General features: G+C 40.6%; 1 protein-coding gene, 1 long non-coding RNA gene and 1 pseudogene across 4 annotated transcripts in view; 1 reads left to right on the top strand and 2 right to left on the bottom strand.

The window, feature by feature from the left end:
* The window catches only part of LOC144381934 (uncharacterized), a 648,393-nt gene that overhangs the window by 573,973 nt on the left and 48,204 nt on the right, over positions 1-26,216 (top strand). The window lies entirely within an intron of this gene.
* The window catches only part of TESK2 (testis associated actin remodelling kinase 2), a 149,000-nt gene that overhangs the window by 103,705 nt on the left and 19,079 nt on the right, over positions 1-26,216 (bottom strand). For both annotated transcript variants that reach the window (XM_036112644.2, XM_036112645.2), the window contains one exon: positions 17,535-17,845. In XM_036112644.2, coding sequence (XP_035968537.2) covers positions 17,535-17,756 — 222 coding nt within the window. In that variant the 5' untranslated portion in view covers positions 17,757-17,845. The remainder of the gene's footprint in view (positions 1-17,534; positions 17,846-26,216) is intronic.
* LOC118548671 (phosphatidylinositol N-acetylglucosaminyltransferase subunit P pseudogene) lies at positions 6,284-6,729 on the bottom strand (annotated as a pseudogene).

Below are 26,216 nucleotides of genomic sequence, written 5' to 3'. Positions count from 1 at the left end.
AGGACAGCTAATGGTGTAAGTTCCAGTCCAAAAGCTGGCAGCCTCAAGGCTCAAGAAAATTTTGGTTCCAGTCCAAAAGCAGAAAAAGAACCATGTCGCAACTCAAGCAGTCAGGCAAGAAGGAGATCCCTCTTAATCATAGGAGGGCCAGACTTTTTATTCTATTCAGACCTTTAAATGCTTGGATGAGGGCCACCCACATTAGGGAGGGCAATCTGCTTTACTCATGTCTACTAATTCAAATGTTAATCTCACCCAAAAACACCCTCACAGACATATCTAGAATAATGTTTGACCAAATATCTGGATACTTGGTGGCCCAGCAAGTTGACACATAAAATTAACCATCATATCATAGATTCTGAAAAGACATTTGATAAAATTCAACATCCGTTCTTCATAAAATAACTCTTAAGAAAATAGAAAATTTTGGGGCGCCTGGGTAGCTCAGTTGGTTAAGTGTCTGCCTTCAGTTCAGGTCATGATCTCAGGTTCCTGGAATGGAGCCCCATATTGGGCTCTCTGCTCAGCGGGGAGTCTGCTTCTCCTTCTGTGCTCTCCCTCTGTGCTCTCCTTCTCTCTCTCTCTCTCTCAAATAAATAAACAAAATCTTAAAAAAAAAAAAAAGAAAATAGAAAACTTTTTAAGGTTTTTTTTTTTTAAGATTTTATTTGAGAGAGAGAGTGTGAGAGAGAGCATGAGAGGGGAGAGGGTCAGAGGGAGAAGCAGACTCCCCGCTGAGCTGGGAGCCCAGTGTGGGACTCGATCCTGGGACTCTGGGATCATGACCTGAGCTGAAGGCAGTTGCTTAACGAACTGAGCCACCCAGGCACCCCTTTTTGTTAAGATTTTAAAGATCCATTAGAAAGAAGATATTTATTTAAGCCTCCAAATCATATTAATCAGGAAACATTACAAGCATTCCCATTAAAGTCAGGAACAAGACAAAGATGACAAATATCACTATTACTTAATATTTTAGTAAGTATTAGTCATTGCAGTTGGTTGAGATAAAGATGAGGTATAAAAATAAAAAATAAATAAATGTACCATCATTCACAGCTGATAAGATTATATGCCTGGAAAACCAAAATAAATCACCTGAAAATCTAACACAAACATTAAAAAAATTCAGTACGTTAGCTGCATCAAAAATCAATATGCAAGGGGCGCCTGGGTGGCTCAGTCAGTTAAGCATCTGCCTTTGGCTCGGGTCATGATCCCAGAGTCCTGGGATCAAGCCCCACGTCGGGCTCCCTGCTCAGGGGGGAGCCTGCTTCTCCCTCTCCCCCTGCCCCTGCTTTCTCTCTCACTCTCTCTCTCGTGCATGCACTCTCTCTCTCTAATAAATAAATAAAATCGTTACCAAAAAAATCAATATGCAAAACTTAGTAGTCCTCATACGCAAACAACGAACAGAAGATACAATGGAAGGAGAGTTCCAATTTACTACAACAGAAAAGAGAAAAAACTAAGAATAAACATCGCAGGAAACGTTCAAGATACATATATTTTTAAAAAATTTTAATGTCTACCAAGGAACACAAAATACTTAAACAGATCATAAAGGTATGCCGTGTACTTACATAAAAAGATTCAATACCATAAAGATATTAACTCCCTAAATCTATAAATTCACTCTAATCTCAATAAAAATGGCAATAGTATGCTTTTGGAAACAGGCAAACTGATTCTAAAACTCACATAAAAGATAAGAAACACCACAACAATTCTTAAAAGAAAGAATAATGATGAAGAACTAAACTAACTAGATACTAAAATAAAGCTGCAATAACTAAATTATTGTAACAGTGTGTACTGGTACATGAATAGACAAATCAAGGTAACAGATTAAAGCTTAGAAACAGACCAAAATACTTGGGAAAATTCAGTACAGAATAAAGAGGACATTTCCAATTAATGAGAAAAATATTAAATATATAATAAATGTTGCTGGTACAACTGAATGATGAATTCCAAATGGATCAAATATTTAAATATAGGTAGTAAAATCATAAAAGTGATTAGAAAAGAATAACTTTATTTACAACATAGAAGTACAGAGAATTTCTGAATAATAAAAGATAAAAATGAAAAGATTAAGACAGTTAAAAACAAAATGACTATTTCTACATTGTAAAAATTAAATAAGCTAATTTAAAACTGTAAGCTTGGAAAATATAATTCACAGCACTGATATAAAGGAGTCCTACAGAGCACCTGGGGTGGCTGAGTCAGTTAAGCGTCTGCCTTCAGCTCAGGTCATGATCCCAGGGTCCTGGGATCGAGTCCCACATGAGGTCTCCCTGCCCAGCAAGGAGCCTGCTTCTACCTCTCCTTCTGCCCCTCCCCTTGCTCGCACACACTCTCTCTCTCAAATAAATAAATAAATAATCTTTTAAAAAATAAAAAATAATAATAAAGGAGTCCAACAAATCAGTAAGATCCAAGGAGGATAACTTTGTAGAAAAATGGGTAGTATGTTCCAATTCTAGGCACTAAGGATATAGCAGTGCATAGAGATAAAAAGAGATGAAAAACCCTGTCCTCAGGACACCTGGCTGGCTCAGTCAGCAGAGCATGTGACTCTTGATCTCAGGGTTCTGAGTTCAAGCCTCACACTGGGTGTTGAACCTACTAAAAAAAAAATCCCTGCCCTCAAAGAACGTACACTCTAGTGGTCTTCTATCTTGGAGTAGGTAAGTAAATAAACAATAGATAATTGATATGTAAACACACACACACACACTGGCCTACACAAACATACACATACAGACATATATATATTCACTTATCCATGCACAGAATACCTCTGGAAGAATATATAAGAAAGTGTAAATACTGGTTGCCTCCAGGGAGGAAAACTCAGGGGCAGTACAAGGTAAGTGATTTTTCACCCAATGTGGGGCTTGAACTCACGACCCCAAGACCAAGAGTTGCATGCTCCACTGACTAAAGCCAGCCAGGCGCATCACTGAATAATCTTTTATACCTTTTGAGTTTGTACTGTGTGATTTTAAAAACAATTTCAATTAAAATTAAGTAAAATTAGATGTTCAAAGAAAAACAATAAGATATTGAAAACAAAAAAGGAGCATATTTAAGAAAAACAAAAGTCTAGAAAAGAAAATACACCAATTGAGGGTGCCTGGGTGGCTCAGTCATTAAGCGTCTGCCTTTGGCTCAGGTCATGATCCCAGGGTCCTGGGATCGAGCCCCTCATCAGGCTCTCTACTCAGCGGGGAGCCTGCTTTTCCTTCTCCCACTCCCCCTGCTTGTGTTCCCTCTCTCGCTGTATCTCTCTTTGTCAAATAAATAAAATATTTTTTAAAAAAAAGAAAATACACCAATTGAAATAAAAAATCTCAATGAATGTTTCAACGTCAGAGTAGAACCCAAATGAAAAGGGGTAAGTAAGTGGAAAATCACCAACTCCCCCTTCCAAAAAAACAGCAGAAAAGACAAGGAAATAAAAAATATGAAAGCGAAATTAAGAGACATGAACAACATCATGAGACAATCCAATATGTATATAATGGCAACTTGAGAGACCAAAGAACACAATTTTAAAAGATAATGCCCAATAATTTTCTAGAATTGAAGACAAATAAGAGTTCTTAAACTGAAAAAGTATACCACATCCTGAGAATAAATGTAAATAAATCCACTCAAAGACCAGCATAGTGAAAGTACACAACAAAAAATAATAATAATCCTAACTACCAGAAAAGACTGATTAACTAAAGAAGAGTAACAAATAAATAAATAAATAAAAATAAAGAAGAGTAACAACCAGACTAAGATTAATTTATTAGCAACAATATAAGTCAATAAGAAAAAAAGGAAGAGTATTTTCAAAGTCCTGACGAAAGTAACTACTGTCTTAAATTCTACACTCATTAAATTACCATTTAAGAGTTTATTCAATAGGGGCACCTGGGTGGCTCAGTCGTTAAGCGCCTGCCTTCTGCTCAGGTCATGATCCCAGGGTCCTGGGATCGAGCCCCACATCGGGCTCCCTGCTCGGCAGGGAGCCTGCTTCTCCCTCTCCCACTCCCCCTGCTTGTGTTCCCCCTCTCGCTGTCTCTCTCCATCAAATAAATAAAATATTAAAAAAAAAAAAAGAGTTTATTCAATATAAACATAGAAGTAATCACAATAAATATAAATAGATTACAATCTCTGGCTCTTTGTGGGCACATTTAATTTGGATCCAAAAAATTTAAATATAAAACTGTTTCAGGGGCGCCTGGGTGGCTCAGTCGGTTAAGCGTCTGCCTTCGGCTCGGGTCATGATCCCAGAGTCCTGGGATCGAGTCCCACATTGGGCTCCCTGATCAGCAGGGAGTCTGCTTCTCCCTCTGCCCCTCATCCCGCTTGTGCTCTCTCTCGCAAATAAATAAATAAAATCTTAAAAAAAAAACAAACTGTTTCAGGGGCGCAGTCAGTTAGGCCACCAACTCTTGGTTTCAGCTCAGGTCGTGATCTCAGGGTTGTAAGATCGAGCCCCAAGATGGGCTCTGTGCTTAGCATGGAGTCTGCTTAGGACTCTCTCTCCCTCTCCTTCTGCCCCTCCCCCGCCCCTGCTTACACTCTTTCTAAAATAAATCTTAAAAAAAAAAAAAAAAAAAAAACTGGGGCGCCTGGGTGGCTCAGTTGGTTAAGCGACTGCCTTCGGCTCAGGTCATGATCCTGGAGTCCCGGGATCGAGTCCCGCATCGGGCTCCCTGCTCAGCAGGGAGTCTGCTTCTCCCTCTGACCCTCCCCTCTCTCATGTACGCGCTCTCTCTCACTCATTCTCTCAAATAAAAAAAAAAAAACAAAAAAAAAAACTGCTTCATAGGATATGAAGTGGCACCTGGCTAGCTCAGTCAGTAAAGCATTCAACTCTTGATCTTGGGGTCATGAGTTCAAGGCCCACGTTGGACTCAAAGCTTACTTGAAAAAATTAAAATTAAAAAAGAAAAAGAAAAAAGGGGGTGCCTGGCTGGCTCAGTTGGTAGAGCATGTGACTATTTCAGCTCAGGTCACAATCTCAGGGTCATGAGATCAAGCCCCATGTGGGGCTCCACACTCAGCAGGGAGTCTGCTTGAGATTCTCTCTCCCTCTCCCTCTGCCCCTGCCCCCACTCACATGGGCTCTCTCTTTCTCAAATAAATAAATAAATAAATCTTTTAAAAAAAAGAAAGAAAAGGGGCACCTGGGTGGCTCAGTCGGTTAAGCGGCTGCCTTCGGCTCAGATCACCGAGCCCCACATCAGGCTCCCTGCTCAGCAGAGAACCTGCTTCTCCCTCTCCCTCTGCCTGCCGCTCTGCCTACTTGTGCTCTCTATCTCTCTGTCAAACAAATAAATAAAAAATATCTTAAAAAAAAAAAGAAAGAAAAATGAGCAGCTTAAACAGAAAGAGATGAGGGATGTGTAGGTGGCTCCGTCAGTTACGCATCTGCCTTTGGCTCAGGTCATGATCCCAGGGTTCTGGGATGGAACCCCACGTCAGGCCCCCTGCTCAACAGGGGAGTCTGCTTCTCCCTCTCCCTCTGCCTACCACTCTGCCTACTTGTGCTCTCTGTCAAATAAGTAAATAAAATCTTAAAAAAAAAAAAAAAGAACAGAAGGGGCGCCTGGGTGGCTCAGTCGTTGAGTGTCTGCCTTCAGCTCAGGTCATGATCCCAGGGTCCTGGGATCGAGCCCCGCATCGGGCTCCCTGCTGTTGCAGGAAGCCTACTTCTCCCTCTCCCAATCCCCCTGCTTGTGTTCCCTCTCTCGCTGTGTCTCTCTCTGTCAAATAAAGAAAATCTTTAAAAAAAAAAAAAACAGAAAACAGTAACAAAATATGGTAGATGATAATCCAACTGTATCAATAATCACCTTAAATATCATTGGTCTAAATACACCAATTAAAAAAAAACACTTCATCCAACAACTGCAAGTTACACATTCTTCTCAAGTCATATGGAACATTCACCAAGGTAGACCACATTCTTGGCCATAAAACATATCTTTTTTTTTTTTGGAGGGACTTCTTGTTTTTACTGATACTTATTTTTTTAACAAGTCTGCTATATGGTAATGCAGTATTTTATTTATTCTGTTCATTAATAACTAATACTCGAGAACTTTTATAATATTAACAGAACTTAATCTAAAAGAATCAACTTACTTTGTTTACATTCCACTATTGGGTACGAGAGAGTCAAAATAATTATGGTCAAAATTATTACATAAAAAAAATTATTACATAAAAAATTATAGTAAATGCTGGGTGTTAGTCTACATACAATTTAGTTTTTGGCATAAAGTTATTTAGTTGCCAGGAAGAACATTTGGTTTACTTCACTAATAGGAGTATCTCTTAATGCCGGGATGGCCTCTTCTTGGTATTTCTTCTGCTGTTGATTTTTAGCATAGTTCTCTGTGATTGTACGAATGGAGCTGAGTGGCGAGATACTCATGTTTATTCCAAATAAGAGTACCTAACCAGTTACTATAGTAATGAGGAAGTAGACGGGCAACGCAACTGCCCAGTATTTTGGGGGCCAATAGGTTAACCCTAAGGAGTTTAGCCAAGATTCAAGAATAAATGCCCACACAAGATACAGGATGAAGCCAAACTGGGAGCTTAAGAAAAGAACAAAGCCATAAATCGCTCTTTCTGGCAATGGCGACGGTGAACTTTCCACCATTTTCCCTGTGGCTTTAGACAATCTCGGGTCCTCGAAGCACCCACTCAGGCGACAGCTCGGCCACTTCAGCGCCCAGTCCCTCGCGCAAGCGCCCTTCCGGAAAGCCTCCGCGGGGTCGAGGGAGGGAAAAACCAAAGGAAAGGCCGGCTCACTACGCACCCCACCCAGCCCCCCACGACGCCGCCAATCCCGCCCAGGCGCAGGCGCACCGCGACCCTCGCCGGCCAGGCGTGCAGGAGCGCCGGGCCGGGCTGATCGCTCTCGGCCACAAAACATATCTTAACAAATTTAAAAGAACAGAAACTCAGTATCTGCTCTCAGAGATCTCAGTTACAGAAAGACAGCTGGAAAATTCCAAAATACTTGAATATTAACACAATTCTAAAATAAAGCATAAGTTAGGGGCGCCTGGGTGGCTCAGTCGTTAAGCGTCTGCCTTTGGCTCAGGTCATGATCCTGGGGTCCTGGGATCGAGCCCCGAATTGGGCTCCCTGCTCCACGGGAAGCCTGCTTCTCCCTCTCCCACTCCCCGTGCTTGTGTTCCCTCTCTGTGTCTCTCGCTGTCAAACAAATAAAATATTTAAATAAATAAATAAATAAATCATAAGTTAAACAAGAAATTTCAAGAGAAATTTTTTAATGTTTTGAACTAAATGTAAATGAATATACAACTTATCAAAATTTGTGGGATGTAGCAAAAGGAATGCATAGAGGGAAATTTAGAGCGTTAAGTTTATATATTAGAAAAGAAGAAATATAAGAAATCAATAATCTAAGCTTGCACTTTAGGAAACGAGGGAAAAAAAGAGCAAATTAAATCCAAAGTAATCAAAAGGTCTACTTAAAAAGGGGAGTGGCACCTGACTGTCTCGCTGGCTGTCAGTAGAGCATGCAACTTTTTTTTTTTATTGTTATGTTTATCCCCATACATTACATCATTAGTTTTAGATGTAGTGTTCCATGATTCTTTGTTTTTGGTTTTTTTTTAAAGATTTTATTTATTTGACAGAGAGAGACACAGCGAGAGAGGGAACACAAGCAGGGGGAATGGGAGAGGGAGAAGCAGGCTTCCCGCGGAGCAGGGAGCCCGATGCGGGGCTCGATCCCAGGACGCTGGGATCATGACCTGAGCCGAAGGCAGACGCTTAAGGACTGAGCCACCCAGGCGCCCCTCCATGATTCATTGTTTGTGCATAACACCCAGTGCTCCATGCAGAACGTGCCCTCAATACCCATCACCAGGCTAACCCATCCTCCCACGCCCCCTCCCCTCTAGAACCCTCAGTTTGTTTTTCAGAGTCCATCGTCTCTCAGAGCATGCAACTTTTAATCTCAGGGTCATAAATTCAAGCCCCACACTGGGCATGGAGACTACTCAAAACAAAAACAAAAAACACGGGGCGCCTGGGTGGCTCAGTTGGTTGAGCGACTGCCTTCGGCTCAGGCCATGATCCTGGAGTCCCAGGATCGAGCCCCGCACCGGGCTCCCTGCGCAGCAGGGAGTCTGCTTCTCCTTCTGACCCTCCCCCCTCTCATGCTCTCTCTCTCTCTCTATCTCATTCTCTCTCTCAAATAAATAAATAAATAAAATCTTTAAAAAAACAAAAAACACAAAGTAATCAGAAGAAACAAAAAAACAGAGCAGAAATCAATGAAATTGCAAACTGGAATTCAATGGAGAAAAATCAATAAAACCAAAGCCTGATTCTTTGGAAAGATCAATAAAATCGATAAGCTTCCAGCCAGGCTAACTAAGAAAAAAAAAAAGAGGGGACACAGATTACTAATATCATAAATAAAAGAGGGAACATCACTACAGATTCCATGGACATTAAAAAATAATAAAGGAAGGGCGTGTGGTTGGCTCAGTCCGTTAAGCCTCTAACTCTTGATTTTAGCTCAGATCATGATCTCTGGGTGGTGGGATCAAGCCCCATATAGGGCTCTGTGCTTAGTATGGAGTTTCACTGTCCCCTCCTACTGCTCTTTCCCCTCCTGTTTGTTCGTGCACTCTATCTCTAAAATAAATAAATAAGATTTTTTAAATAATAATAATGGAATATTGGGGCACTTGCTGGCTGGCTCAGTCAGTAGAGCATGCAACTCTTGATCTTGGGGTTATGAGTTTGAGCCCCATGTGGGAAGCAGAGATTACTTAAAAAAAACTTTATTTAGGAGCGCCTGGGTAGCTCAGTTGGTTAAGCCTCTGCCTTCAACTCAGGTCATGATCCTGGAGTCCTGGGATCCAGACCCAAGGGGGGATTCCCTGCTCGGCAGGGAGCCTGCTTCTCCCTCTCCCTCTCCCTCTGCCACTCCCCCCCATACCAGCTTGTGCTAATACATAATAAAATCTTAAAAAAAAAAAAAGATTTCATTTGACAGAGAGAGAGAGAGCACAAGCATGAGTGGGGGGAGGGGCAAAGGGAGAAGCGGACTCACCACTGAGCAGGGAGCATGATGCAGTGCTCGATCCCAGGACCCTGGGATCATGACCTGAGCTGAAGGCAGAGGCTTAACCGACTGAGCCACCTAGGCGCCCCAAAAAATTTAAAAAGATAATAAAGGAATATTATGAACAACTCTATACCCATACATTTGATAACCTCCGTTAAGCAGACCAATTCCTGGGGCATCTGGCTGGCTCAGTTGATAGAGCATGTGACTCTTGATCTCAGGGCCCTCAGTTCAAGCCCCACACTGTGAGTAGAGCTTACTTTAAAAAAATAAGCAAAATAAAATAATAAATAGACCAATTCCTTAAAAAAACAAAATCTGCCAAAACTCATACAAAAAGAAATAGTCTAAATAGGCTTTATCTATTAAGGAAGTTTAATCAATAATTAATAATCTTCCAAAACAGAAAACACCAAGTCAAAAAAAGGTTCACTGGTGAATTCTACCAAACATTAAAGAAAGAAATTATACCGGGCACCTGGGTGGCTCAGTTGGTTAAGCGACTGCCTTCGGCTCAGGTCATGATCCTGGAGTCCCTGGATCGAGTCCCGCATCGGGCTCCCTGCTCGGCGGGGAGTCTGCTTCTCCCTCTGACCCTCCCCCCTCTCATGTGCTCTCTCTCTCATTCTCTCTCTCTCAAATAAATAAAATCTTTAAAAAAAAAAAAAAAGAAAGAAAGAAATTATACCAATTCTCCACAATCCCATCCAGAAGATAGAAGCAGAGGGAACACTTCTTAACTTATCTATGAGACCAACATTAGTCTAATACCAAAACCAGGCAAAGACATTGCACAAAAAGAAAACCACAAACCAACATCTCTCATGAACATAGATGCAAAATCCTCAACAAAATATTAGCAAATCAAATCTAACAATGCATAAACAGAATATACCATATCCAAGTGGAATTTATCCCAGGTCTTGCAAGGCTGGTTCAACATTTTGAAATCAATCAATGCAATCCATCACCTCTACAGGTTAAAGAAGCAAAATCAAATGATCATATTAACAGATGCAAAAAAGGCATTTGGCAAAATTCAAAATCCATTCATGATTTAAAAGCTCTCAGCAAATAGGAATAGAAGGGAAGTTCCTCAACCTGATAAAGAACATCTATAAAAAACCTATAGCTAACATCATGGTTAATGGTGAGACACTCAAAGCTTTCCAGTTAAGATTAGGAAAATGGTACAGATGTACCTTCTCACTACTGCTTTTCAATACCATACTGGAAGTCTTAGCTAATGCAATAAGGTAAGAAAAGGAAATAAAAGATAAACAGGTTGGGAAGGAAAAAATTAAACTTTGTTCACAGAGGACATAATCTTCTATGTAGAAAATCCTAAAGAATCTACAAAAAAAAACCTCCTGGAACTGATTAGCAATTAAAGTAAGGTTTCAGGATACAAGGTTAGTGTAAAAAAAGTCAGTGATATTCCTATATACCAGTAATGAACGACTGGAATTTGAAATTAAAAACACATTACCATTGGGGTGCCTTGTGTGGCTCAGTCAGTTAAGCGTTTAACTCAGGTCATGATCTCAGGGTACTTGGATTGAGCACCATATGGGGCTGCCCGATCGGCTGGGAGTCTGCTTGTCCCTCTCCCTCTCATTCCACCCCTCTTCCCACTCATGCTCTGTCTCTCTCTCAAATAAATAAAATCTTAAAAAAAAAAAATTACCATTTACATTACATCACATACAAAAATTAACTTAAATGGGGCAGCAGCCCTTTCTGCCCATGGATCCTGTCCCCATGCTTTAATAAAACCACCTTTTTGCAATGAAAAAACATTTAACTTAAATGGACCAAAGACCCAAATGTAAAGAGCTAAATCTATAAAACTCTTAGAAGAGGGGCACCTGGGTGGTTCAGTCGGTTAAGCCTCTGTCTCCGGCTCGGGTCATGATCCTGGAGTCCCGGGATCAAGCCCCACGCCAGGCTCCCTGCTCAGCCGGGAGTCTGCTTCTCCCTCTCCCTCTGCCCTCCACCCCCCTGTTTGTGTTCTCTCTCTCTCTCACTTTCATTCTCTCTCAAATAAATAAATAAATCTTTAAAAAATAAGTAAATAAATAAAACTCTTAGAAGAAAACATTGGGGAAAATCTTCATGATATTGGATTTGGCAATGATTTCTTGGGTACCACACCAAAAGCACAAGCAACACAAGAAAAAATAGATAAACTGGACTTAATCAGAATTTAAAACTTGTATACAGGGGCACCTGGGTGGCTCAGTCGTTAAGCGTCTGCCTTCGGCTCAGGTCATGATCCCAGGGTCCTGGGTTCGAGCCCCGCATCGGGCTCCCCGCTTGGCAGGAAGCCTGCTTCTCCCTCTCCCACTCCCCCTGCTGTGTTCCTTCTCTGTGTCCCTCTCTATCAAATAAATAAATAAAATATTCCAAAAAAAAAACTTGTATATATCAGGGCACCTGGGTGGCTCAGTTGGTTAAGTGCCTGCCTTCAGCTCAGGTCATGATCCCAGGGTCCTGGGATGGAGTCCCGCATCCGGCTCCCTGCTCAGCGGGGAGTCTGCTTATCCCTCTGCCCCTTCCCCCTGCTTGTGCTCACACTCTCCTTCTCCCTCTCTCTCGCAAAAATAAATAAAATCTATAAAAATAATAATAAATAAAATAAAATAAAACTTGTATACATCAAAGGACACTATCAAGAGAGTTAAAAAGAGAACCGATAGGAGAAAATATTTTCACATCATATACATACATACAAATGGAACCCAATTCAAATATGGGCAAAGGAGGGGTGCCTGGGTGGGTCAATCGGTTAAGAGTCTGCCTTTGGCTCAGGTCATGATCCCAGGGTCCTGGGATGGAACCCCACTTTGGGCTCCCTGCTCATCGGGCAGTCTGCTTCTCCCTCTGCCCTCACCCCGCTCATGCTCTCTCTTTCTCTCAAATAAATAAATAAAATATTTTTTTTAAAAATGGGCAAAGGAATGGCCAGTAGACACATGAAAAGATGCTCAACATCATTCAACATCAGGGAAATGCAAATCAAAATCACAGTGAGATATCACCTCACACCTATCAGAATGGCTAAAATTAAAACACAAGAAACAAGTGTTGGGGAGGATGTGAAGAAAAAGGAACCCTCCCTCATGCACTGCTGGTCGAATGCAAACTGGTACAGCCACTGTGGAAAACAGTATGGAGATTCCTCAAAAAATTAAAAATAGAATTACCGTATGATCCAGTAATTCTGCTACTGGGTATTTACCCAAAGAATACAAAAACACTAATTCAAAAAGATATATGCTTGTTCTCTATACATTTATTGAAGCATTGTTTTATGTTTATTGAAGCATTATTTACAATAGCCAAAATATGGAAGCAACCCAAGTGTCATTAGATGAACACATAAAGAAGATGCGGCATATATCTACAACAGAATATTATTCAGCCATTAAAAAGAATGAAATCTTGCCATTTGCAACAACATGGATGGATCTAGAGGGTATAATGTGCTAAATGAAATAAGTTAGATAAAGACAACTACCATATGATTTCACTCATATGTGGAATTTAAGAAACAAAACAAATGAGGGGCACCTGGGTGGCTCAGTCATTAAGCGTCTGCCTTCGGCTCAGGTCATGATCCCAGGGTCTTGGGATCGAGCTCCGCATCGGGCTCCCTGCTCAGCAGGAAGCCTGCTTCTCCCTCTCCCACTCCCCCTGCTTGTGCTCCCTCTCTTGCTGTGTCTCTCTCTGTCAAATAAATAAAATCTTTAAAAAAATAAAATAAAATAAAAAAGAAAAAAACAAATGAACAAAGCAAAAAAAGAGACAAGCCAGAAAACAGACTGTTTTTTTTTTTTAAAGATTTCATTTATTTATTTGAGAGAGAGAATGAGAGAGACAGAGAGCACATGAGAGGGGGGAGGGTCAGAGGGAGAAGCAGACTCCCTGCCGAGCAGGGAGCCCGATGCGGGACTCGATCCGGGGACTCCAGGATTGCGACCTGAGCCGAAGGCAGTCGCTCAACCAACTGAGCCACCCAGGCGCCCCCAGAAAACAGACTCTTAACAAACTGATAGTTACCAGAGGGGAGGTCGGCTGGGGGATGGATGAAATAGGTAAAGGGGATGAAGAGTACACTTATCATGATGAGCACTGAGTAATGTACAGAATTGTTGAATCACTATGGTATACCTGAAACTCATATAACACTGTATGTTAACTATAGTGGAATTAAATTTTTTTTAAAAAATGGGCAAAGGATTTGAATAGACATTTCTCCAAAGATACATAAAAGGCCAATAAGCACAAGAAAAGATGCTGAACATCATTATTCACTAGAGAAATGCAAATCAAACCCACAGTGAGATATCATTTCACACCCACTAGGTTTGCTACATTTAAAAAATGAAAAATATCAAGTGTTGATAAGAATATGGAGAAACTGGAACTCTTATGCATTGCTGGTGGAGATGTAAAATGGTATAGCTGCTGTGGAAAATAGTATAGTGGTTCCTTTGAAAGTTAAACATAGACTAAATGAAATAAGGCAGTTATAAAAAGACAAATACTGCATGATTTTGCTTATAGAAGGTATCTAGAGTAGTCAAACTCACAGAAATAGAAAGTAGAATGGATGCTGACAGGAGCTGGGGGACAAAAGAAGGGGATGCGTATAGAGTTTCAATTTTGCAAGATGAAAAAGTTCTGGAGATTGGTTGCACAACAATGTGAATATACTTAAGACTACTTAACTGTATACTTAAAAATGGTTGATAGTAAATTTTATGTTATGTGTATTTGACCACAATTTTAAAAAAGTTAAACACAGAACTGCTATATGACCCAGGATTTCCACTAACAGTTAAATACCCAGAATAACTGAGAGCAGGAACTCAGATACTTGTACACTAATGTTCATAGCAGCATTATTCACAATAACTGAAAGGCGGAAACAACCCAAATGTCCATCAACAGATGAATGGATAAACAAAATGTGGTAGACACACACAATGTGATATTATTCAGCCAAAAAAAGGGAAGGAAATTCTGATGTATGCTACAATGTGGATGAAACTTGAAGACATTACACTAAGTGAAATAAGTCGGACACAGGACAAATATTGTATGATTCCATTAATATGAGGTACCTACAAAAGGCAAATTCACAGAGAAAGAAAACAGAACAGTTAACAGGGACTAGGGCAGGGGGAAATGGGGAGTTATGATTTAATGAGGTACAAAATTTCTGTTTGGGATGATGAAAAAGTTCTGGAAAGAGATAATGGTGACAGTTGCACAAAACATCACAAATATATTTAATGCTACTGAACTGTATACTTAATATGGTTAAAATGGTAACTTTATGTTATGTATATTTTACCACCATAAAAAAAATTAAAAAGAGAGAGAAAATAGAAGGAAAGATCTAAGAAATGGTGAGTGGAGGCAATGCTATGGAGGTGTCTTTGGTCCAAAAAGAGAACATGAGGGAGGGGTAACCAGGGTGGCTCAGTTGGTTAAGCCTCCAACTCTTGATTTTGGCTCAGGTCCTGACCTCAGGGTCATGAGATTGAGCCCCGCATTAGTCTCCACACTGGGCATGCAACCTGCTTAAGATTCTCTCTCTCCCTCTCTCTCTGCCCCTCCCCACACGCTCTTTCTCTCTTTCTAAAAAAAAAAGAGAGAGAGAAAACATGAGGGAGTATAGCTATAGGGGATGTTAGGGTCAAAATTACGTTTTTTCCAGGGCGCCTGGGTGGCTCAGTTGGTTAGGCGACTGCCTTTGGCTCAGGTCATGATCCTGGAGTCCCGGGATCGAGTCCCGCATCGGGCTCCCTGCTCAGTGGGGAGTCTGCTTCTCCCTCTGACCCTCCTCCTTCTCATGCTCTCTGTCTCTCATTCTCTCTCTCGCAAATAAATAAAAAATCTTAAAAAAAAAAAAATTATGTTTTTTCCCCCTTTAAAGGTTTTTTTTAAGGTGAGAAAAATAATAGAAGGTTTAGATGTTGATGGGAATCATTTAATAGAAAGTGAAATATGATGTAGGAAAGAGAGGTGAGGTTTTCTTAGGTAATGTCTTTGAGTAGGCAACTAGACAAAGGATATAGAATACAAATGGAAATACAGCTTATACTGGAACATGGGTAGTTTATCCATAGTCACAAGTATAAAGGCTAAGTAAGTGGGTGAAGATATGGGTTAGTAGCTATTTGTGGTGACTAGAGGCTCTGGAAGCTCTCCAGCTTGCTTCAGTTTTCTCAGTGAATTAGGAAGCTAATCACTGAGAAGAAATACTGAACGTTGGATGAAAGAAAAAGTACGAATAATGTTCTAGGGGAGTAAATGAACCAGGAAAATATTAATACTTGGGAACACTAAGTGCTCAACTTCATTAAAAATAACCAAATAGATGGGCGCCTGGGTGGCTCAGTCGTTAAGCGTCTGCCTTCGGCTCAGGTCATGATCCCAGGGTCCTGGGATCGAGCCCCGCATCGGGCTCCCTCCTCAACAGGAAGCCTGCTTCTCCCTCTCCCACTCCCCCTGCTTGTGTTCCCTCTCTCACTGTGTCTCTCTGTCAAATAAATAAATAAAATCTTTAAAAAAAAAAAAAAAAAAAAATAACCAAATAGAGGGCGCCCAGGTGGCTCAGATGGTTAGGCGTCTGCCTTCAGCTCAGGTCATGATCCCAGGGTCCTGGGATGGAGCCCCGCATTGGGCTCCCTGCTTGGCGGGGAGCCTGCTTCTCCCTCTCCCTCTACTGCTCCCCCTGCTTGTGCCCTCTCACTCTCTCTGTCAAATAAATAAATAAAATCTTGGGGCGCCTGGGTGGTTCAGTCATTAGGCGTCTGCCTTTGGCTCGGGTCATGATCCCAGGGTCCTAGGATCGAGCCCCGCATCGGGCTCCCTGCTCCGCGGGAAGCCTGCTTCTCTCTCTCGCAATCCCCCTGCTTGTGTTCCCTCTCTCGCTGTGTCTCTCTCTGTCAAATAAATAAATAGAAAAATCTTAAAAAAAAAAAAAAAGTCTCTTAAAAAAATAAATAAAATCTTTTTAAAAAAATTTTTTAAATAAAAAAAAAAAATACCCAGGGCGCCTGGGTGGCTCAGTTGGTTAAGCGACTGCCTTCGGCTCAGGTCATGATCCTGGAGTCCCTGGATCGAGTCCCGCATCGGGCTCCCTGCTCGGCGGGGAGTCTGCTTCTTCCTCTGACCCTCTCCCCTCTCATGTGCTCACTCTCTCTCATTCTCTCTAAAATAAATAAATAAAATCTTAAAAAAAAAAAAAAATACCCAAATAGAAACTATATGTGTGGGTATATATGTGTATATATATCTTCTTACATGTAATATAAATTTTTATATATGTATATAACATGTGTGTGTATAATATATGTATAAGCAAAGGGTCCAGAAGTATACATACCAAATTATTAATTGGAGAGAGAGAGATATATATATAGGGCGGAGAGTAGAAGAGACTCCTATATATATATTTTTTTAAAGATTTTATTTATTGACAGAGGGAGACACAGAGAGAGAGGGAACACAAGTAGGGGGAGTGGGAGAGGGAGAAGCAGGCTTCCTGCAGAGCAGGGAGCCCGATGTGGGGCTCGATCCCAGGACCCTGGGATCATGACCTGAGCCGAAGGTAGACGCTTAACAACTGAGCCACCCAGGTGCCCCAAGAGACTCCTATATTATTTGGGGTTTTGATCAGCATGTATTATTTTTATAATTAAAATAGATGTTAATAGTTTATTTTTTTAAATTTTTTTTGATTAAGATAAGAGCCTTTATAAATGTCTCTGGAGAGATGGAAGAGGAAAAAATAGGATATAAATAACCATTATATACAACTCCCAATAGTAAAATTCTCCCACCCACCCCCTCCAGCTCCAAAGCGTCTGAGACAGAGATTAGGCACCACCAAGTAAATATGAAAATATCCAGGTTCTGACTCCAGGCACTGATAAAGAAGGGGCAGGTCAGGCCTCCCAAGCATAAATGGAAGGAGCAGATATGATGTAAATCACACAAGAGTCTCCATCTTCAGGGTGATTCCAATCTGTTGGCTGGCTCAGGCCATCCCCGGAACCCTCCTGTGTTCTCCTGTTGTTGAGTGCATCTGGGAGCACGTGCACCGATGACTCCAGGGTCCCCGCCAGCAAGCGAGACCCAGTATCCTGGCCAGGGCCACAGCATCACACATGGACCAGCAAGAGCACAGCACTGGCCAGGCCCGCAGCCATAGCAGTTCCAAAGCCGGAGGAGAGGACAGTTTAGAACACTGATCAAGATCCATAGCACCCTCATCCCAATTAGACAAAGCCTATGTCCTAATTATACACAATTATCAACTCGGCAGTAAAGGTGATTATCAACAAGACAAAATGAGAAAAGCAGAGGCATCACTCACCTTGAACACTTCAGAGAAGAAGCCAGACCCTATTTTTTCACAGGTGAAGTCATCTAAACGCGTCAGTCTAGAAAAGGCACTTATAAGAGCTCGATATGAAGATGGCCAAACTCTTCCCACTTGGGTCATGTTCCCATCTCCTCCACCACCTCCTTCAAAATCTTCAAGACGCTCCACACGTGGAGGAAAGCCTGCAATTGAATTCCGTTTGCTCCGATCCATAGTCTCAATAATCACTTTTTTCTTCTTTTAAGAAGGAACTCCACACATAATAAAATTTTGTTGAGTTTTACTTCTCTTCCAGTTTGACACTAAACAAGAGATCAGAAAGATATTTTACTAAAACCATGAATTTAGATTAAACACATGCAAACCAATGAATTACCAATGTAAAAATATTTCCTTTCACATTCTAGCTCTTGATTTTCAGATCAAAAAAACATTTTATACCTTTACCTTCAAAAAATACTTATATATTTAAAGCCCAAGATGTACTCAGTCTTTAAAATGAGTAGACTATAATAAAGATCATCAATTACATTCTAAAAAACAAAATAACAATGATAATATCATTTTTTGAGCACCTACTATCTAGAAAACATAGTATAAGAGGTATACATATGTCATCATTTCATTCTCAAATAATCCATGATATAAGAATTATTATGTTCATTTCATAGAGCAGTCAAGTAGTCATACTGTCATTAAATGGCAAAGATAAAATTAAAATGCAAGACTTTCTGATTCAAAAGCGTATGTTCAGGGGCACCTGAGTGACGAAAGCGCTTAAGCAACGGGCTCTTGGTTTCAGCTCAGGTCGTGATCTCAGGGTCCTGAGAAGCAGCCCTGCATCCAGCTCTGGGCTAAGCACAGGGTCTGCTTGAGACTTTCCCTCTCCCTCTGCCCCTCCTCCCTACTCCAACCCCCCCCCCCCGCCCCCAACATGCACACACGCGAACTCTCTCTCGCTTTGTCTCAAATAAATAAATCTTTAAAAAAAATAAAAGCCTGCAACTGATGAATTACTGAATACTACATCTGAAACTAATCATGTCCTATATGTTGGCTAATTGAATTTAAATTAAAAAAAAAATTCAAGGAGCGCCTGGGTGGCTCAGTCAGTTAAGCATCTGCCCTTGGCTCAGGTCATGATCCCCAGGTCTTGGGATTGAGTCCCTCATTGGGCTCCCTGCTCAGCAGGGAGTCTGCTTTTCCCTCTCCCTCTGCCCCTCCCCCCTGCTTGTGCACACACTCTCTCTCTCAAATAAATAAAATCTTTAAAAATTTATCAGAAAAAAAAAAGCCTATGTTCATACCAATGCCCTTCATAGCCTGCATTACATAATTTTCTCTTTATTTGAAAAATGAAGTCCAAATATATAAAACAATGGCAAAGATTTTATACCATAAAATTATATTATTTCATTTAAAGATTTTTTAATTTATTTATTTGAGAGACAGAGAGAGAGAGAGCATGAGGGAGAGGGAAAGAGAATCTGAAACAGACTCTGTGCTGAGCACAGAGTCAGATGCGAGGCTCGATACCACAACTGCGAGATCATGACCAGAGCCAAAAACAAGAGTTGGATGCTTGATTAAGCCACCCATGTGCCCCAAAATTATATAATTTTAAAAGAAGAAAACCAGGGCGCCTGGGTGGCTCAGTGGGTTAAGTAACCAGCTCTTGATTTCATCTCAGGGTTGTGAGATCAAACTCAGCCGGGAATCTGCTTAAGTTTCTCACTCTCTCTCTCACCCTCTGCCCCTCCCCACCCCGCCCTGTTCACACGCTCTCTCTAAAATAAATAAATCTTAAAAAAAAAAAAAGAAAAAGAAAACCATATCTAAAAGCAACTTAAAAATTCATTAAACAAAAAAAAAAAAAAAAAAAAAAAAAATTCATTAAACAGTACAATCTAGCAGAAGTGACTATTGAAGGCTCCACCCCATCTGGTGCATGATTAAGAATAAAAATGCAAACCCACTTTTTCTTTTAGCCATCTCTCCCTACTTCTACTTTTTTTCCATGAGAAATGATCGTAAGGGTCTTAGGCAGAATACAACATCGTGACTTTTCAATTAGTAAAATGCCTTCATAAATGTGATGAATACCTAACCCAGACTACCTCTACCACCTCTAACCATGGAGAATAGCCGCAGGGCTCCTAGGGCCATCCTTACAATATGACTCTGCTTCCTTAGCCATAGCCAGAAGTCAGCAGCACTGTACACAATATGGACCAGTCACAGTTCCTTTCCTGGCAATTTGGAATTGGAATTAAGATATCCTAGCCTCAGTCTGGCTGCTTTCTAAAATGGAAGCCATGTAGTGGCACCTGGCTGGCTCAGTCAGTAGAGCATGTGACTCTTGATCTCGAGGTTGTAAGTTCAAGCCCCATGTTGGGTATAGAGATTACTTAAAAATAAAAAGGAAACTCAAGGGTGCCTGGGTGGCTCAGTTGTTAGGCATCTGCCTTCGGCTCAGATCATGATCCCAGGGTCCTGGGATCGGGTCCCACATCGGGCTCCCTGCTCCGTGGGGGGATGGGTGAAATAAAGGGGATGAAGAGTATACTTATCTTGATGAGCACTGAGAAATGTATAGAACTGCTGAATCATTACATTGTACACCTGAAACTAATATAACACTGTATATTAATTATACTTGAATAAAAATGAAGAAAGTAAATAAAGTTACCCGCAAAAAGAATGTTGGTCCAATTCTACAATATGATACCATTTTAATAAAAAATGTATTTTGGAGGCACTTGAGTGGCTCAGTTAAGTGTCCAACTCTTGATATTGGCTCAGGTCTTGATCTCAGGGTTGTGAGTTCAAGCCCCACGTTGAGCTCCACACTGGGTGTGGAGCCTACTTAAAAAAAAATGTATTTTTTAAAATAGTATCTATCTAGTATAGACAGGCAAAATAGCATACTGATTAAAGATATAGCCTCTATAGCCAATCTGGGTTCAAATCCTTGCTCCATAACTTATAGCTGCATGAACCTGATCAAGTTATTTTATTTTATTTTTCTGATCAAGTTATTTTATTTTTTTAAAGATTTTATTTATTTATTTGACAGAGAAAGACACAGCAAGAGAGGGAACACAAGCAGGGGGAGTGAGAGAGGGAGAAGCAGGCTCCCACTGAGCAGGGAGCCCAATGCAGGGCTCGATCCCAGGACCCTGGGATCATGACCTGAGCCGAAGGCAGATGCTTAATGACTGAGCCACCCGGGCGCCCCTGATCAAGTTATTTTAAAATCTCTCTACATCTCTAGTTCCCCATCTGTAAAGTGGAAATAAAAATAGTATTTATATTTTAACATTTTATATGTATTAACTTATTTAATCCTTACAACAAAGGGTTTTTGATTAAATGAATAGTGCCTGGCAAACAGTAAGCATTTGAATCCTGTTTACTGTAATTTATTATAATCTATTACTTATTATAAGTTTTATTATAATTATTATTTAAAGATACATATTTATAGTAAATGTCTAAACACATGAACTAGAAACATAGACACTAAATGCACAGCAGTACTTGCCTTAGGGGAAAGAAGAGAAATGAGATATGTAAGGGAAACAAAGGAGACTTCAACTACAGCAATGAAATTTTGTTTCCTTTTATTAAAAAATAAACCTATAGCAAACAACACAAAATTATATATTTGCTAATTTTGTTATTTTTTGTTAATATAATATTTGTTAATTCTGTGTGGTATTGTATTGTAGGCTCTCCTACATTTAATTCTTTTTTAATTAAAAAGAGAAAGTTAGGGCGCCTGGGTGGCTCAGTTGGTTAAGCGACTGCCTTCAGCTCAGGTCATGATCCTGGAGTCCCTGGATCGAGTCCCACATCGGGCTCCCTGCTCGGCGGGGAGTCTGCTTCTCCCTCTGACCCTCCCCCCTCTCATGTGCTCTCTCTCATTCTCTCTCTCTCAAATAAATAAATAAAATCTTTAAAAAAAAAAAAAAAGAAAGAAAAAAAGAGTCGCACGCTCTACCGACTGAGCCAGCCAGGCCCCCTGAAAAACAAAAAGAAAAAAAAAAAGAAAAAAAAGAGAAAGTTAACAGTTTTAAAAAGTCTACTGCAGGGGCACCTGGGTGGCTCAGTCAGTTAAGTTTCTCCCTTCCACTCAGGTCATGATCCCAGGAGCCCCACGTTGGTTCCCTGATCAGTGGGGAGCCTGCTTCTCCCTCTTCCTCTGCTTGCTGCTCCCCCTGCTTGTGCTCTCTCTCTCTCTGTCAAATAAACAAATAAAATCTTAAAAAAAAAAAAAAAAAAAGTCTATTGCCAATACAACAGCTATGCAGTATGCCTAATCCAAGAAAACTGAAAAAAATTTGGCAAATAAATAGCATCCCAATGTGAAAGCCAAGTCTCTAGATTCTCAAACTTTTATTCTGCAACAGTTCCGCTACAGTTTTTGGTCCAAGGAGTATTTATATCTTAAACTGAAAACTCAAAAGCACTGGGAGAATACGTGGATATTAAAATATAAAAGCATTCAGGGCGCCTGGGTGGCTCAGTTGGTTAAGCGACTGCCTTCGGCTCGGGTCATGATCCCGGAGTCCTGGGATTGAGTCCCACATCGGGCTCCCGGCTCAGCAGGGAGCCTGCTTCTCCCTCTGACCCTATCCCCTCTCATGCTGTTTCTCTCTCTCTCTCTCTCTCTCTCAAGTAAATAAATAAATAAAATCTTAAAAAATAAAAAATATATAAAAGCACTCATGAGGAATACTGGTATTTAGTTGTACAGCCCACATTACATGCTAAAGTAATGTTAATTACTAGACAGCTGAGATGAGTGGTAAAAAGTACAGTCCCCTCAAGGGAGTAAGAACTTTATTAATCCATTTTAGAGAAGTGCTGAGCATGGGAAAACTTCCAAACCATGCCTTCTGCTCCCTTGGCCTGCATACTAAATGACCACATTTTAAATGAAATCAACCAAGCTACAAATGGCTTTCAATTTAATCTGACAAATTTTAATTAGTCATAAAAGGTAACAAAGGTATGAATGAACAGACTCTAAAACCATGCCCTATTTAAGTCTAAAAATGATTAATTTTAAAATAAAAAAATACATTATTTGAAATGTGTGAAATTTTACATTTTCAGCCTCCGAATTACCTCCCTTGGTCTTTTTTTTTTTTTAAGATTTTATTTATTTATTTATTGGACAGAGAGAGACACAGCGAGAGAGGGAACACAAAAAGCTGGAGAGGGAGAAGCAGGCTTCCCGCGGAGCAGGGAGCCCAATGCGGGGTTCGATCCCAGGATCCTGGGATCATGACCTGAGCCGAAGGCAGACGCTTAACGACTGAGCCACCCAGGCACCCCTCCCTTGGTCTTATTTACAGAATATTATCTTTTTGGGGATGCCTGGGTGGCTCAGTTGATTAAGCGTCTGCCTTTGGTTTGGGTCCATGATCTCAGGGTCCAGGAATCGAGCCCCACATTGGGCTCCCTGCTCAGTGGGGAGTCTGCCTCTCCCTTTGCCCCTCCCCCTGCTCATGCTCTCTCTCACGCTCTCAAATAAATAAATCTTAAAAAAAAAAAAAAATGATTGAAAAAATGCAGATTTCACTTTAAAGAGGCTACTTGATTCAAAAGACTACACTCTGTTGATCAAGAATAATTAATTTTCCCAGGACAGGAAGGTACCATCCATGCTGCTCCTGGCAGTCTGAGGATCAGAAGGACTGTACCACATGATAAATGGACCACCACATTTTATAGAAAGCACATTGTTTCCAAGGGAATCTGGGAAACATTTCAAAGTCTATACCTTTAGTAAGGATGGCACCTTATTTGCCTGGGGCAATTGAGAAACAATAAATATTATCAATGCCACTAACAAGGGACTACTATTCTTTCGATCTCCCAAAGGCAGTTTGCCTTGAGTTCTCACCCAAAAACACTGTTCTAGCAACATGGCACAGCTGGGATACCCAAGCTACAACTTTATTTTTTTTATTTTTATTTTTTAAAGATTTTTATTTTTTTTTTATTTGACAGAGAGAGACACAGTGAGAGAGGGAACACAAGCCGGGGGAGTGGGAGAGGGAGAAACAGGCCTCCCAGCTGAGCAAAGAGCCCGACGTGGGGCTCAATCCCAGAACCCTGGGATCATTACCCTAGCCGAAGGCAGACGCTCAACAACTGAGCCACCCAGGTGCCCCTAAGCTACAACTTTATGATGTGAAAACTGGTACATGATTAAAGTCTTTCATCCAGAAAAAAATGTAAAATTGTTGTCCATCCTGGTCAAGAAATAAAACTATTTGTGTTGGAAATGTTAAAAATGAAGTTACTTATTTGAAAACAATTTTACTATGGAAAGATTTATGAAATAAATTAACTGTTTATTATAAGTATACACAGTTTTATTGCCCTAAATAGCATCGTAGGATTTTCCTAAACACTGTTAATATATTAAGAATTGCTGTTATATTAATTCATTTGAATAACTCTTGTATGTCCAAGTGCTAGTGAAATTCTATAACACAGAGATTTCCTTTTTTTTTAGATTTTATTTATTTGAGAGAGAGAGAGAACATAAGCAGGAGGAAGGGTGGAGAGAGAGGGACAAGCAGATTCCCCTCTAAGCGGGGAACCTGATGCAGGGCTAGATCCCAGGACCCTGAGATCATGACCTGAGCCAAAGGCAGCCGCTTAACCGACTAAGCCACCCAGGCGCCCCGCGATTTCCTTTTACAATAAGTTTTTGTTTTTGTTTTTAAGATTTTATTTATTTGCAAGAGAGAGAATGAGAGACAGAGAGCACATGAGACGGGGGAGGGTCAGAGGGAGAAGCAGACTCCCTGCTGAGCAGGGAGCCTGATGTGGGACTCGATCCTGGGACTCCAGGATCATGACCTGAGCCAAAGGCAGCCGCTTAACCAACTGAGCCACCCAGGCGCCCCACAGCAAGTTTTTATTTACCTAATAATTGTGATTAAATTAAGGCGTTTGTAAAAAAAAAAAAAAAGGAATGATTTTCCCCTTGCAAAAATTTGGAATTCTTAAATGAAAACTGGTGATACTATGATCTGCTTCACTAAAAATATTTCAACTGGAGTCTCAGTGGTTGTCATTTAGGGACACATGAAAATTTAAGGGGAGGAAGGTCCTTGTCAGGGAGAAGTTACTGTCACAATGGTGAGGGTATGGGGTGGGCACTACTGGCATTTTAGTGGGCAGGGCCCAGGGAAGCTAAATGTCCTACAATGCACAGAACAGTCCTGCACAACAAAGAATTGTCTTGCCCTAATGCCAATAGTGCCCCCATTGAGAAACGCTGCGTTAGAAAAGCTTCATCAGTTTGACTTTAAACTAGGAAATAACCTTCAGCATTCTTTCAAAAATAACAAAATTATGTTTCTAGCAAGGACACAAATTATTTTTTAGTAACTGTAGTCTCAATTTCAATACTTATAACCTTGAAAGTTCAAAACTTTTGTTTTTGTTTTTTTTTTTACATAGGCAAGTATGTCTTTTCAAAGGCTAATTTCGGGGCACCTGAGGGGCTCAGTCAGTTGAGCATCCTGAACCGACTCTTGATTTCGGCTCAGGTCATGATCTCAGGGTCCTGGGATCTAGGCGCAACGGGCTCCATCTCCCTCTCCCTCTGCCCCTCCTCCAACTCACATGTGCACACTCTCTCTCTCTTTCTAAAATAAATAAATAAATAAAAAATTTTTTAAAAGGCTAATTTTCACTTATACTGGAATTGATTTATTTTTCACAAAGGAGGTACAATTAAAAGCTTTGACTGGGGAAAGTAATCTGAAAAGCTACTAATAAAAGAGTTAGTGAGCTAAATAATCTATATCCAATATTATATATTTTATCTTTCAAAGTAGTAATTCCACAAATGATTTTCCAGAAAATCAAGGAAACCTTTTTAGGACTACCAGTTAGATCATACTAACACCTGAAATGCTTCTGGAAATAATAACTGCAGCCACAATTCACCATGGGCCATGCATTCTACCAAGTGTTCTGCATATGCTATCTCTAGTATTTATGACAATGATGCAAAGTAGGTATCTCAAATTTAAAGAGGACAAAATTAAGACACAGATTAAAAGACTCGATCAAACTCAAACAACTGGTGACAGACTTGGGATTCAAATCCAGTAGTTCCAAATTTAAACAGTTCCCACTAAGACATGTCTCCAGAAAAACAGCTAAATTTCTGTGAAAATGATTTGCATATTAGCTAGATAAAAAGCTACTACTATTCCCCACTCTACCTTGACAACAGAGGCTAAGGAATATACAGTGATAGCTCTATCAGCCTCTGGAACAAAAGCCTTCAGTGTTTTGTTTTTTTAAGATTTTTTAAGATATATTTATCAATTTATTTATTTATTTGAGAGAGAGAGAGAGCATGTGAGCAGGGGAGGGAGGGAGAGAGGGAGAGAGAGAGAGAGAGAGAATCTCAAGCAGACTCCACCCTGAGCACAGAGCCCAATGTGGGGCTTGATCTCACAACCCTGAGATCATGACCTGAGCCAAAATCAAGAGTTGGATGCTTAACCAACTGAACCACCCAAGTGCCCCAAGCCTTCCATCATTTAATCACATTCTACAGACATAAAAATTAGCATTGGTTTAAATAGACAGACTGTCTAAAGAATGGATGCCAAGCCGACAGGGAAGATA

Source organism: Halichoerus grypus, chromosome 5 (assembly GCF_964656455.1).
Source record: "Halichoerus grypus chromosome 5, mHalGry1.hap1.1, whole genome shotgun sequence".
NCBI classification, from domain to species: domain Eukaryota; kingdom Metazoa; phylum Chordata; class Mammalia; order Carnivora; family Phocidae; genus Halichoerus; species Halichoerus grypus.
Note: the sequence above shows the minus strand (reverse complement) of the source record. Positions and strands in the feature narration are given on the sequence as shown.